This window comes from Crinia signifera, chromosome 4 (genome assembly GCF_055691185.1).
Source record: "Crinia signifera chromosome 4, ASM5569118v1, whole genome shotgun sequence".
Taxonomy (NCBI): Eukaryota; Metazoa; Chordata; class Amphibia; order Anura; family Myobatrachidae; genus Crinia; species Crinia signifera.
Window position 1 is genome coordinate 172,733,215 of NC_139220.1, and position 15,468 is coordinate 172,748,682.

The following is a 15,468-nucleotide window of genomic DNA, read 5'->3' on the forward strand; positions in this document are numbered from 1 at the left end:
ATGCCAAATCAGGTGGTCTTCAAGCACAATAAAGTATCTAGGAATCTATATACCTAAAAACATACAAGCCCTAACAAGACTTAACATCACCAAAACCATAAAGTCAGCCCTTGAGGAGTTGGAAAACTGGAAGCATTTAATACTATCTTACTTAGGATGCATTCACTTATTAAAAATGATGACATTCCCGAAAATTTTATATCCATTACAAATGTCGCCGCTAATATTAACCATTACAGACGAAAAACATATTAATACGGTATTCCGCAAATTTATTTGGCAAAATAAACGTCCAACAATAAGTCTATTAAATCTACAACAACCTGTTGTTAATGGAGGCACGAATCTTGCTAATTTTTGCATTTACAATCAGGCATGTACCCTTAGAAACATTAGGGACTGGATACATAACACTTCTAATCACACAGACAAGAGATCAATCTTTCTTACCTGACCTACACTTATTATCGTTCCTACATTGTCACAAACAGGAGATTGCACCCTTAATAGCCCAAAATCCCCTTCTACAAACGCCCTGGACAGCTTGGCATGAAACGAGACATAAACATAATCTGAATAGCCACCATTCTCTATTTTTGCCACTAATTGCAAACCCAGAATTCCAAGAAGGTCAGGCATCACAACCTTTTACATTGTGGAAAAATAAAGGGATTATACAGGACATGGCTGAAAAAGAAATCCTTCCTCGATCACAGGCTTTAGCTATGTAACAAGCCCAACATTATGCAAGCTCAGTTCTAAATCATCTTTCACCCACTGACAGGACCAATGCCTTAGACCCGCTTCTGTTTAGACCAACATCTGGCAGAAGAGCCATTTCGACCTATTATCAGACATTACACACTCCAATCACCCTAGATACCATACAAACGGGTATATCTACATGGATGCAGATCTTTCTTCAATATTCAATGAAACATCTGTTACGCTCATTCCACTATTCCTGGCAAACATTACCTTCCTCTATGTATAGGGAAATGTTTTACAATATCTATCATAATGGCTATCTTTCCCCACATAGACGTCATGTCATAGGCATCTCCAAAACTGATACAGATGGGTCAGGTCCCATCCTTGCTGGCAGGTCGCCATGGCGTCTGCGCTGGCGACCCGCCAGCAGCCACGCCAGCGAATGCACTGAGACGCGCGACGGAAACCCTGTCCGTCTCCGCCTCAGGGAGACGGACAGGGTTAGGGGGGTTAGGGGGGGATGCGGGCAGGCGGCAGGGACCCGGGGGAACGGATGGAAGCGCCGTCGGAAGGGGACGCGCGCGCGTCCCCTTCTCACCATCGCCATGGCGCTGGCGGGGGATGGCGGCTGGCGACGCCAGCGCCATCCCCTGCCAAGATGGGACAAGACCCATCTGTACGTGCCCAAAATGCGGCAGCTCAGGAGCAACATTTAAACATTGCATGTGGGATTGCCCTCTTATATTCCACTTTTGTAAACAGGTGCAGGTATTTTATGTGACTTACCTATTAAACAGCCTTCCTTTAATGGCAAAATGGGCCTTGCTGGGTGTATTCCCCCCTTTCACACCGACACTACTGATAGTAAAAAAAGTAAATCTTATCATCTTGGCAGTGGCCCGCAAATGTGTCCTACATCCATGGATTCATGCGGAATCTCCTACCATTCAATTGTTAAAGGCAAAACTTTTCAACATCTTCCACATGGAATGGGTAGAGGCATCCCTTCAGAAGGAAGGACGCACAGAAAATCTTTTTTTGAATATGGGAGGGCTCAATTGATTCTTCAAATGACCTCAAAACACAAGTTTATAAATGCTTTTGGTCCACACAATGGTATGGAACTAGAAATCTCTTAGGTGACGCCCCAATAGACCCCTTAACACACCAAATAACAGTTTTTCATGTTTTTATGATCCTCCAGCCATGTTCATCCACATAAATATACTTGTCTGTTTGGTAAAGACAGAAAAAAAAATTACAATTTATTCTAATGCAATCTGAACCCATAAAGTACTTTATTGTTGTAATAGACACAAGTGCATTTTGTTGACTGTATCATTATAATGCTCCATCCTTAATAAAAATATTTTGAAAAAAAAAAAAATCCCTTATATGAAAGGCCCATGGTCCCGAGCATTTCGAGTAAGGGATACTCAACCTGTACTTCTGTTAGCGGTTAGGGTTTTGGGATCCATTTTGTATAGGCAATAAAGAAGTAGCAATTATTCAGAATTACACTGTATCACTAAAATTATAAAACCAATATAGGTGTTATTGCACAATAACTCCTATATTGGTTTTATAACATTTTAACGATACAGTGTAATTAATTGTTTTTTAATAAATTACTACCGTGTGAACAATTCAGTGCGCTCTCAAAATTATTCTGAATAATTGCTACTTTTTTGTTTTATTAAGGATTGAGCTAATCCTTAGTGGTAGCTGCCATATTTAAATTTAGCTTTGTTAATGACTCTATAATTATGTTGCGCCTGATTATCCAGTATTGTATAGGCAATGTAAGCATTTGCAATCGCTTGGTCTGGTGGGTAAAGATTTTTTTTTTAATTTTTTACGACTTTTATGAGTTATGGCCTAATTAGGAATGTGCTATTCTTCAGGATCTATCCCACCCATTGCCAAAATATAATTAACAGCAGATTATGGTTTGATTGTGTGGGATCTTTCAATTTCTACAAGCTCCATGTTGTGAACTGTAGATAAGATACAGATTTTTTTTGACTCTACAACGCATCACACACACTTTTCCCCAATCAAACCTACAACATTTCCCTTTCACAGTTTCTTTTTTTCCATCAGCATTTCAGGAGACATCTTTTTGGGGTCCCCATAGGTGTCAGTCCGATGGGTATACCACATGCAGTTTGATCCCTTTGGCTGTGTATATATATATATATATATATATATATATATATATATATATATATATATATATATATATTTATATTTATTGCTGGACCAAATATATACTGAATTTTCTGCACACAAGTATATTTATATTCTAAACCCGCATCTTTTAGTTGGTAGTCCAGTCTGCCTTTGTACAGCAGCAGGCTGGGGCCATGCATAAGTAAACAGGCCATATATTCTGGATTTTTGGGTTGGGAGTTTTCTTTAGCCTGATTATCTGTAAAATGTAGGACTCTTTAAGTAAGATAAACCAACAGTGGGTCATCACGGATACAAAAAATGACCAGTACACCAGGTGTTGTTGGGACCCAATCCATTCTCCTAGAAAACTGGGGTGTAATTGTGCATGACAGCAGAGACAGCATTTGTCTTTGATTGCACCAAGAGGAGGTCAAACAACAGCTATTTTAAACGGACGAGCAACCTATGGTTTAAATGTGGAAATTCTAGGAGAGTCATCAATGGAGAAGAATTTGGGGGATGCTTATAGACAATACACTCAATTGCAGTGCTCAATGTCAAGGAGCAAAAGCAATGGCCAACAAGGAATTAGCTTGCATAAAAAGGCATAGAGGCAAGGAAGATTGTGCAATCTTGCGATTTCGAAGTCATTAGTACATTCCCATCTGGGATATGCTGTACAGTTCTGGGCACCTCTCCATAAAAAGGACATGTTGGAATGTGAAAAGATTCAGAGAAGACCAATTAAATTAATAAAGGGTCTGAAGTCATTGGGCTATGAAGAAAGGTTATCCAAGCTAGATATGTTTAAGATAGAAAAGAAGTATTTAAAAGGGTATATGATTAATATATAAATATATTAAGGGTCAATACAGAGAACTATCAGGTGATCCATTTACCATGAGGTTTATACATAGGGCACGTGGTTATCCATTAAGGTTAGGAGTTGAAGTTTTGTACCCAGCGAAAGAAGGGGTTCTTCACAGTAAGGCCAGTTAAATTATGGAATAATCCGTGAAGGTTATAATGGCAGACGCAATGGAAACAATAAAAAAAGAAAAAAAAAAAGCGTAGACAAATTTCTAGTAGAAAAAAGTATACAAGGTTATAACCATAATTTACAAGGATCTATTGTGTAGTTAACAGGTTAACCATTTCGGGTCATTGGCGATCTTGGTTTATTACTGATAGACAATAACCTTATCAGGGTAATTTGCACCTCAGATTTTAGAAGAAGATTTTATAGAATGAACTTGATAGACTTAGGTATTTTTTCAGCCTCACCAACTCCTTACTTGAAATAGCCCAGAATTCTACTTTCCGATATAATGTGGTTCATCCAGAGGAATTTCTTTTTTAACCGTAGATTACCTGTAACTTCTAGACTCTGAATCTGTATGGCTGATGGACATTACAGCAATATCAGTATAGATGATTAACGGATAATGATTTTTATCAAAATATTGCTTCTGGGAGGTATATTTACTAAACATCGAAAATGTTTAGTCATTTGAAATGTGTGTTCTAGCCCTGGAATTCCATCAATTAAAAGCTATTTTAATCGACTTTTAGAAAATATACCCCCTGGTGTTTTATTTTGATGATCACAGACTGTCACAATTAAAATACAAGTTATAAAAACTATGATCATCACAGTCACTGTCATAGCTAACCATTGTATCACTTATTACAATCACTGCACGCTCTCTCTCTTTCTCCTTAGCTACACTGCTCATAGTCATGTAAGAAAGAGAGGGGTCGCATGCCAGGCTTGCTGATCACTGTGCCTGGAAGTGATCATCAGGCAATGGGGAAGGATCTAAAGGTAAAGAGGGGCTAATCCATTTGACTTCCCCTTGCCAGCCACTGATGGTCGATTTGAGACTGGAGGATGCTGGTAGATACTCTTCCAAAAGCAGGGCATTTTGCCTGGTCGACCATCAGATGTGACCACATCAGGAAAAGCCCAGTCTGGTATAGTTGCATTTAATGCGACCATGCCAGGTAAGTGGTTAACACTAGTTTTCACCCTTTGCAGAATAGTCAGAGTTAATTTTGATTTGTACAATGAGAATGCAGATGCTTAAAATGTACTGGTTGCCTTCTACAAGCACAAGGAAACACCCTTAGCACTCATGCTGTTCAGAGATTCTGAAATAATTTACATGCTTTAATTACATAAGTCTCTAGCTGGCCCCTAATTTCAGCCTGCAAAAGCAAAGCCACACATGCCTAGTAAAATGTTTTTATGCATCACAAGGAAAAGAGCCCCACCATGCTTTTCATGGAGGTAAGAATAACCCTACTCCTCCCAACAGTTGGAAGATGGTGCATTTCAGTTACCAATATATTTAGAAGACGGGGAAGGGGAAGGGAGGGGGGGGGGGGGGGGGGGGAGAACAGATGCAGTGTTGTTCCCTTTGGATAACAGGGAAATAAATACATAAAATTATACTTGATAATCCAATGCAAGGAACCTCTAAGAAAAGTCTAAAGAACCAGTCATTCTTAGGGGGGTATTCAATGTCAGCCGTGCCCCTGTCCCGTTCTCGCTTTGCTTGACTTGAGCTCGGCAGTTGGGATTCAATGTCCCGGCCACCGAGTGGTGAGAAAGGGGCGTGGCCGCGAGTTGAGGACAGAAATACACGAGCTCCGGCCGGGAGCTCGACTATTTCCGGATTTTCTCGGCAGAACGAGCCCGACAGCTGTTCAATGCTGTCAGGGAAGACAGCATTGAATAGGGCCCCGCAGCCATCTCCCCCGTCGGGAGATGGCTGCGGGAGCACGACACAAATTGAATATCCCCCTTAATCTGGCAGATACATAATAAATGTTTTTAAAGTAATTCGAAGTCGCTCAAGCTACTGCAGATAGTATATTTTCAGTCTCTAATGGGCCTACACATGTAGCAATGTAGGGGAATTTTCTAAGCAATCTCACTAGATCGCTTAGAAAACACCACTACATCGCTCTGTGTGTAGGAGCCATAGTGCTGCGTGGGTGTTGCTATCACCCAGCAATTAATATCCAGCATGCAAGATATTAATCGGTCAGGGCCAGTGCTCTCAATGGCGAACACTGGCCCTGACAGATAGCTCAGCACACAGCACTGACACATTGCTGATACATTGCTGTGTGCTGAACAATCTTGCTGAAGCGATCTGAGTGTTCTAGCATAGCTCACAATGCTTCAGCATCTCCCTGTGTGTAGGTCCCTTAACTGCACCTCTGGCAACTTACTGCTAAGACAATGAATATACAACAGAAAAAGTTCACATATCTATTCAAGCTGTAAGCCACATTTCTGGCATTTACAAAACATTGTTAACTAGTTACCAACCTGTCAAAATGACAGAGAATCATAATTGCAATGTCAGCGACTGTGAGACGCACAAACGTAGCAACATTTAGATTGCTCCATCAGCATGAACATCACTTTAAATACTACCCCCCCCCCCCCTATAGAGGTAAGGTGCAGCACTAGCCTTTTATTATATACGTTTCCATTTGTACAATTGTTGGAGTATTTTCTAGAACAAGAACATAACCTTTCTTTATACATACATATTGCATTTCCCAATAAAAATTATCTAAAATGTTCTAGTTAAATATTTTTTTTTATGTTTTCACATTATTATTATTATTATACATACAGTATACATGTATGAACACTTATTTCCATTTTACTGTTGGTATTTGTAGTAATAAATGTGTAATTACAGACATACACTTTAACAACAAAGCTTGCGCATTATTGAAATTATGATAAACAGGTAAATAACTGTTGAAGTGAGAACAAGTATTATTTCCCAGTATTTGGCCAGTTGGTTCGTAAATTAAAAAGAATTTCCACATCCTGAGGTGCCAGCTTATACACCCCCAGTTCATTTAGTGCTGCCGTAGCAGAAGGCACCTTGCTATCCACACTTGGTGCTGCTGACTGTAGTACATCCTTCAGCAGAAGGGCAGAGCCCACGCTGATGTTCAGGATAATACAGGCTTCCTTTACACTGCAACAACAAAATATATGCATCACTCACACAAATAATAACATAGCAGAATTCATTATAGGGATAAAGTTAGAACTTGTATCTTTTGCTACAATACAGTTATATATCTGGGTTGGAAACACTGTGCCGACCACAGGAAGGTTGACATTCAGTTGGTCGACAGGTCTTAGGTCGCCACCCTTAAAAGGTTGACAAGCATTAGACCAACATGGGGAAGGTTGAAAGTCAAGGTCGACATGGGTTTTTCAATTTTTTTGTTCTAAATGTCGACATGGACACTATCGATGCACCGCGTCCTCGTCGAGCTGGCCATGCTTCTGGCACGGTGCCTCGCTACACTTGGCACAATTTTATTCTCCCTCCATGCCCTAGTGGATGGTAGGGCATGAAATACCCCGGCACATGTCGGCTCAAAAAAAAAAGTGAAAAACCCATAGCGACCTTTTGACTGTTGACCTTACGATTGTCGACTTAATGCTTGTGTTGACCTTATGATCCTCTCGATCTTTTGAGGGTGTTGACCTAAGGCCTGTTGACCTAATGAATATCGTCCTTTCTGTGGTCGACTTAGTGACCGTATACCATCTAACACATGTAGCAGGTAACTTATATGTAACCATTGATTTAGCTATTCTTGTTCTAATGTACTGCTCATCACCTGCAAGATTTTTGTTATTTGTTCCTATAAATGGATACTCACTGTTTAAAATAATTTTCTGGCCTTTTGCAGTAGTGTGAGAATAAAGGGAAGAGATTCCGTGACATATCAAACTGCAGTTGTGCTGCTCCTCCTTCGTTGAAATGATTCGCCAAAATGATCTATGAATTAAAAAAAAATCAGTAACTGTCAATGCCTGGACCTACACTATTGACTAGTGTCTGTAATCACCATCTGGTTTATTTACTTACATCCTGATAAAGGAACAGATCCAGCTTTTCTGCCAGCATTTGCCAGATGGTCTTAAACAAAGTATGACACAGTTGTTGCTCCAGTTGTAAGAGACGGTCCCTGAGTGCCAACAGCATTGGACAGGCTGTGCTGGACAATGACATCACTGCTTGTTCAGACTGAGATGGCAGAGACAGCCACCTGCAACAGAAGGAGCATAACCAGGCTGTAGTTTCTTTGGGCAGAAGTTTTTGTTTGTTACATCACACATTCAGAACTTTATGGAAATGTACCTTTCTTTCTTGTACATCTTTGCAGCGTCTTTGACTTCTCGGAACACGTGTTCTACCTGACGGCATAACATATCATTTTTCAGTCGTTCTAGGAGATTAATCATGTCATCGAAGACTGAGATTTCCATGGAGGCCAGCTGTCCAAGCTGCAGCTTACTGCTAGAATTTATGTCCATGCAAACCTCCAGTGCAGCCTGCTGTAGTTGTAAAAAGAACTGCAAACAAACATTACATAATATCAATGATGATGACGATGATAATGAACACCACCACCTGTACAAAAAAAACAATGGTGCTAGAACAGTGGTTCCCAACCCTGGTCCTCAAGTACCCTCAACAGTGCACGTTTTCCAGGTCTCCACACTGAATTACAAGTGACATAATTAGCTCCACCTGTGGATCTTTTAAAATGTGCCTGAATAATCTGTGCACCTGCGGGGTGACCTGGAAAATGTGCACGGTTGGGGGTACTTGAGGACCAGGGTTGGGAACCACTGTGCTAGAAGATCCCGTGGACATAAGTGCTAGGGAGCCCTAACATTTAACAACATACTGCAAAGAAATGTTTCATTGGTACGGTCTGTGTGTCTCTATCTGAAACCAGGACCTGCTATATTGTCTGCCCTTTACTGTGCACTTCGCTTACATCAGAGCCTGACAAATATCAGTTGCCATGACAAACAAAACTTTAGACCTGGCAACAGAATTTACTATGATCTGAGAAATCAGAGCAGTCCCAGTAAAATGTCTAATTAGGCATTTCCACAGAGCCTCAATCCTTAGGGAGGTTTTGCTTAGACTAAAAATTTAAAATTCAACTATTGCATCCACTGGCAGTCATGCTGAATGAGGACCTGTAGGCACCGATGGAAGAGTACGGGATTTGTAGACCTGAGAAACACTACATTTTACCAGATAATTATTTTCACTTTTCTGCTATTTCAATAACTAAAGCATGCATTTTCCCCCTTTTTATTATTAAATTATCTTCCCTTATGAGAAATAAGGAGGCATAGTGTGTGTGTATTTGTGACTATCCCGAAAAGGTATACACAGATATTTGTCATTGCGCTCGTTGGTCAGTTTATTAGAATATAAATGAAAATTTGGAATAGGTCCGTTTTTTCAATACTATGATGACACAAAACACTCATTTAAATTGATTTTTAAATATTATTCAATAAGGAATAGACTATTCTTTATTCATTTATTTTTAACAGCATGTCAAGGAACTAAGCTGCTTTACTAACTTCGCTGCCGTTTTTGCAAGGATCAAAAATTGCCATGCAGATATAGCTGGGACGCCAGCAACTGAGACTACTAACATAGCAAAAAGGTGGTGCTTCAAACTAATCCTAGCTTTACATGGTTTTAAAATGAACTATTCTGTGTGATTATTCGTATATTTATGTTTTGTGTTACGTATTGTTATTTAAAATTGATGGAATTTAAACGAGTCTTGTGTCATCATACTACTGAAAACACGGACCTATAACAAATGTTTGCTTTATATTATTCTAATAAACTGACCAACTAGCACAATGACAAATCTATATATATATATATATATAATTTAAATCCTATTTGGCAAGTTTAGCTAACTTGCAGACATTTGCTGCTGTAGGTTACAGTAATTAAAACAGATTCCAGAAGTGCCAGGGACCAGTGGGTGGACTATTTCACTCAAATTGTAAGTGAAATAGTTCCAAAAAAGGCTAAGCAGGAAAGGAGTTAAACCATGCAATGGAAAGGAAATAAATACCAGTGAGGTAAGAATTTTACGCCAACTGTGGTGCTATGCCAAATGAGCTCTTACTAAGACTTACTTAATTTAAGGATGTATATTATAAGTTTTATACAGTTGCTATTTCTTCTAAAAGGGTATATAAATACATGCAGTGCTGGGGTGTTCTCAGGATAGGAAGAATACTTCTACTTACAACATTGTCAGCCCAGTCTCCAAGCACAGTTGCTATGTAGTTTACAGCATTGAGAATGGCGCAGTATTTAAAACCCAAAAGAGCTCTGCTCTCTTCCTTCATCACTTGTGTTAGACGGATCCTAAAGTCATCAACCAAATCTTTCTGTAGCTCCAAAAACTTCAGCTTCTTCTCTGCTGTGGGGAGGTTCTTATACCGGTCTATTATTTACACAAAGAAAAAGGATTATATAATAAAAATAATATTATTTATTTCCAGTTACTTATATTAGCGCACACACATTCCGCAGCGCTTTACAGAGAATATTTGAACATTCACATCAGTCCCTACCCCAGTGGAGCTTACAATCTACATTCCCTACCACATGTACACACACACATTTTCATTCTAGGGTAAATTTATGTTGGAAGCAGGGGCGTGGCCTGGCCAAACATGGAGTAGGTCGCAGTCTCTTTGTGCTCCCTACGTTTATCCTGTTTCTTCTATCCTTTGAACTGTGAATCCTACCTCAGCCAATTGAAAACCTGCCCGACTGACCTGACTCTCCGTTGCTTTATATGAAGACTCTCTAGCTGCGGTCGGAGGGAGATACATGCATATGCAATAAAATAAATCAATTTACAATAATTGGCCATCATTTAAGAACCTTTGTTCTTTGTGTTACAGGCAAGGGTGCGATCCTAATGTAGTCAGCATTTTAAAGTGGAGGAAGCAGAAAGTACATGTAATCCGCCCATAAACATTGTAGTAATTATACTGAAGGAGGAATCCAATTGTTTGTGATGTTCTGCCACATATCACATAGGCCAGTTAGAGCAGCCGCTACATCACATGTTTTAATAAGCACCTCAATGTAATTAGATAGGTGCAATTTTCTTTTCTGATCAGAAAATCAAGTCCAATGTGCTGCCTTTAATGCCATCCCCTTAAAGTGCTGATAATTTACCACAATTTTATGACCATAATTAAGTGCATATTGTATTACTGCTCACTGTGGATATCTGGCAGTCTTAAATCTATTGTATGATAATAAATGTATTTAGAAGACTATATACAATCTGCCATACATCAGTAAGCATGAACCACTGTGTCGATGACAGCAGGAGGACCCGGTGATGGATACAAGTATCAACAGATTGGAGGCTGATCCTATAATCATTTTACACATGATTTAACAGCTTTCTGTTTCTCCATTTGAATTTGGCATTCACCAGTCATACAGTTACATTGCTATAATTACAATGCAGAACATGTCCCTAATAGAAGAAAAGGACTCTCATGCTAATAGATCAATAACAAAACAGATCCAATATTAACCACTATATGTGATATCAGAGCCAGTTTAGCCTAGCTGTATTTCTTAGTGAATATAGTTAGAGTTTCAGTCCTCTTAATTAGTATCAACCATATTGGGCTTATTAGAAGTTGTGACCTGAAAAAAGGCAGTGTGTTTAAGCCAGAGATGTAAAGAACAATTACTTTACATAGCCAAACAATTCAGTTTACGTGATCGGCGGAAGGGATGGCAGCGAATAGAAGAACCACAACAGCAACCCGCTAAACAGAATCCTGATAGGGGCTGGGTAAGTATACTTTCCCTCTCCCCCTACCACCTGCAGTTTAACTCTAACCCCCCCACCCCCACCCCAAAGTCTAATCCTTCCTGTTAGTGCCTTACCCTTCCCCCCTGCTTGCAGCCCAACTTCCCCCAACCCTAAAGCCCTGCAAACACTTGGCAGTCAAGGGGACTCGGCTGGGTGGTGGCGACGAATATGGGTGTGTGTGTGTGTGTGAGTGGAGGGGGGATTTGGTGCAGGCTTGGGGAGTGGGGGACATGCTCCATCATGGCCCGTTAACCATGTGCTCTGTCTGTACAGATGACAGGGGACATACACGCTGGGTGGAATTTTTAATGCTATCGCTCATAAGGGCCAAAATTAATGCTATCCCCCTAAGTGCCTAAACCAGCACCCACCCCAGTCCTAATGCTAAGACACCCTGGCATACTTATGATCGGGATACCGGCTGGTAGGATTTTGACCTCGGGCATCTCCAGTAATACAACTTAAAGAGTTGTAGAAGACATCACAGAATGTGGTCTCTGAGCAATGCACAGTGGCAACACAGAAGACTGTAGTGCAGGCATGTCCAAACTATGGCGCTCCAGTTGTTGTGAAACTACAAGTCCCATAATGAATTGGCAGTTTTGCTATTAGGGAATGCTAAAACCAAGGCAAGGCATGCTGGGATGTGTAATTTTACAACAGCAGGAGGGCCACAGTTTGGACATGCCTGCTGTATTGATGCAAACAAATCAGTCAGAAGAATGTGACCATGAAAAACCATGTTTGCAACTAACATTACACAAAGCATCTACCAAAACAGCAGTACCAAATCACCACGGGCTACATAGATTGCAACTACTAGGGAGTATGTAGAGCATGTCCTATTGGAGAGTGGCCTGGTGGAGCGATGTCTCCCCTTCCATGTCGCTGTGTGAAGATTCCTTTATATTACTGCACATATTATATGAGAGATTCTCCAGCAATATATTAATTTCTAATGGCAGGGAGTCTACATCATTTCAGAGGCCAAACACAGCACACAGTCATGGGGAGTGTGGGGAAGAAGAGGTGACATAGCACTACAGAGAGTTAGAGGTTTAAATATTTGGATGTGGCTAATTACCTGTGATAACAAGGAGAAGAGTCATAAAGGTCTCTGCACAATCGGGAAACTTCATTTCATCCACATCAAAGATATCTTTGTACTGTGACACCCAGGCAGCCTCCGAAGACAGCATAGAATCCATCTTTTCTAAAGCCACTGACAATTTGAATAGCAGAAAATATATCTTTTTTTTTTTTGCTTTTGGGCACAATCTTCAGTTACAATTATGGAACTACTTTCTATGGTACTGTACAACAAATACAAAATAAAGGTAACAATACTGACACAAATTGTTCCTTTACGAAAGAGGGTGACATTTACAAGCGCAAAATAAATGGAGGTGGTTTAATGGAGTCAGGTTATTAAATCGGAGAGGTTGGGGTTTCAGTCAGTGCTAGGCCAGCTCTACAATGAGTCCGTACTATTTCATTAGTGCTCTTTTGCTAGATACAACTATCTTATCCTTATGTACAGAAGTGCATTAAATGAACTCAAGACAACCATGTTGCTTAAAGCAAAAGAGCTACTGGCTTTAAACACAAGTGTTAATCATTCTGCAAACAGCTATTCATGCATCAATAGCATCCCAAATTCATCTCAAATTCCCTAGTAGGAAAGATATTACACTTGTATTACTTTATATTTAAAAGCTTGAGGTTTGACATTTTCTCCATACAGAAAAAAAAAGCATATTTAAGTACTTATCCGATAAATCCTTTCTTTTGAGACTTGCATTCAATGCTCTGACGGTGAGCTATGACAGCGAGCAGATAGCTCGCCAACAGAGTATTCTACTCTTTACCCGCCATTTCCACCTCGTTGGTTCTTTTAAGCGAGGTGGAAACAGCGAGTGTGCCCATTGAAATGGTGGGACTCGCTGCATTTGCAGCAAACCCCGCCATTTCAGGGAATTCGGGCAAACATTAAATACGTCCAGGGTGTTGGATGACGAGGATGGCTTTTTCTCACTGAATATAAGACATCATCGCCATAAAAAACCCACTCACCATGGCATTGAATATTTATAGGTGACACAGGCTGAAAATGGGTATAGATAGTTCAGAAGGTACTGAGCACCAAATAGTTAAACATTATTCCCAGCAGCCTAGGATCCTTCTCCTCCATAACCTGCCTCCAGCCTCAGGTCACCAGTTTAGTTAACAAGCTCACACTCAGGTCCAATCACACTCAGAAGATGGTGCACAGAGAAAGCCAAGAAAAAAATTATTACGCAAGCCAGGTGCATCAGCGTGGATGCCCTGTGTCCCCTATGGATTTAGAAGAAAAGGATAAGGTAAGCACATAAATCTCCTTCAATACATAGGGGACACGGGCTGACAATGGGATGTCCCAAGAAGGGGGAAGAAAACTGTACTGGAACCTCTTTTTATTGATCAGTTAGAGGTAGAAAGAGTGAAAGAATTCAAGTTGTTGGGGACTACGATCTCTGAGGATCTATCATGGACTCCTCACATTGGGTTAGTAGTCAAGAAAGCCCAGCAGCGCCTCTTCTTCTTGAGGAGACTGAGAGCTGCCAATTTTTCTCGGGAGAATCTAGTGAGATTTTATAGCTGTGTAATTGAAAGTATATTGTCGTATTGTATTACAGTGTGGTTTGGAAATGGGTTAGTTAAAGATCTGAAGAAAATAACTAGGGTAGTACGCACTGCTGAAACCATTATTGGCTGAGACTTGCCCACTATCTCGGACATCTTTGCAAAAAATTGTAGACGTAAGAGAATTAGCATTATGCAGGACCATTACCATCCTTATAATCATGTCTTTTCTTTTTTACCATCAAATAGGCGGTTGAGGTGTCTAAAAGCCAGAACCTCCCGTCTGAAAAATAGCTTCTTTCCTGCTGCAGTGTGCGACTACAATGTAAACTGTTAGAGCATTGTCGTCTTTTTTTTTCTGTTGGTATCTCCTCTGGGACCAGGTCTGTAATTTCGTTGTGCTGGCAACTGTACTTGTTGTTTTTACAATGACAATAAATTATCTTATCTTATCTCTTATCTCAAAGCATATCTCCTAAGGGAGGGGACGCTCCTGAATTGCAGTAAGAACCCTGTAGGGTACAGTAACTACAGGTGTCAAATGCATAGAATTTTAAAAACGTATAGGGCCTAGCACTATGAGACTACCTTACAAAACTGCTCTATCAAAGCACTAAATGAAGCTGCCCAAGAACTTCCCACCGACTGGGTGGAATGAGGTCACCATGGTCGGTGCAGTGAGTATGATGAATGGTCAAACAGAACCACTCGCCCAAAGTCTGTTTTGTAGCTGACCAGTCCTGTTTGTGAAAGTCATACAGGACAAGAAGGACTCTGATTTCGAAGTCCTTTTGTCCTGTCAACATAAATATGGAGGTCTTCCACTACCTCCAAGAAGCATTGGTGACTAAGGACACGAATATGCAAAAAAGTTGAGAATTTGTGGAAAGGATCCGTTTGACTTCTAAACCAGGAAAAAGATTTCACAGAAGCCATCTGAGTTAAGGTAGCCGGCAAGATTATCTTGGCGGCTAAGCAGGGAGTGAATGGACTTCTGCAAGGCTTTTGCTTTTCCTGGATACTGTGGAGAAAAAAATTAGACAGGAAGATGTTCCTGGCAGGATACTTGAGAGACTTATGGGCCCCATACATCAGCAATCACAATTTATGGATTTTCAGATATAGGGATATTTTGGCCAGATAAATGGATTTTACAATCTATCTGACTTTGCCCACACATTACAGATTTATTTCAGTGATCGGCAGATTTTTCCATCTAAAGAT

At 40.3% G+C, this 15,468-nt stretch overlaps 1 protein-coding gene across 1 annotated transcript in view; it reads right to left on the reverse strand.

The window, feature by feature from the left end:
• Positions 1-1,987: 1,987 nt before the first annotated feature.
• RINT1 (RAD50 interactor 1) overlaps positions 1,988-15,468 on the reverse strand; it is a 35,825-nt gene continuing 22,344 nt past the window's right edge. The window contains exons 9-14 of the mRNA XM_083182995.1: positions 12,707-12,844; positions 10,019-10,218; positions 8,079-8,293; positions 7,806-7,986; positions 7,597-7,715; positions 1,988-6,896 (exon numbers count right to left, since the gene is read on the reverse strand). Of these exons, the coding sequence (XP_083039121.1) occupies positions 6,689-6,896; positions 7,597-7,715; positions 7,806-7,986; positions 8,079-8,293; positions 10,019-10,218; positions 12,707-12,844 (1,061 nt within the window). The 3' untranslated portion in view covers positions 1,988-6,688. The remainder of the gene's footprint in view (positions 6,897-7,596; positions 7,716-7,805; positions 7,987-8,078; positions 8,294-10,018; positions 10,219-12,706; positions 12,845-15,468) is intronic.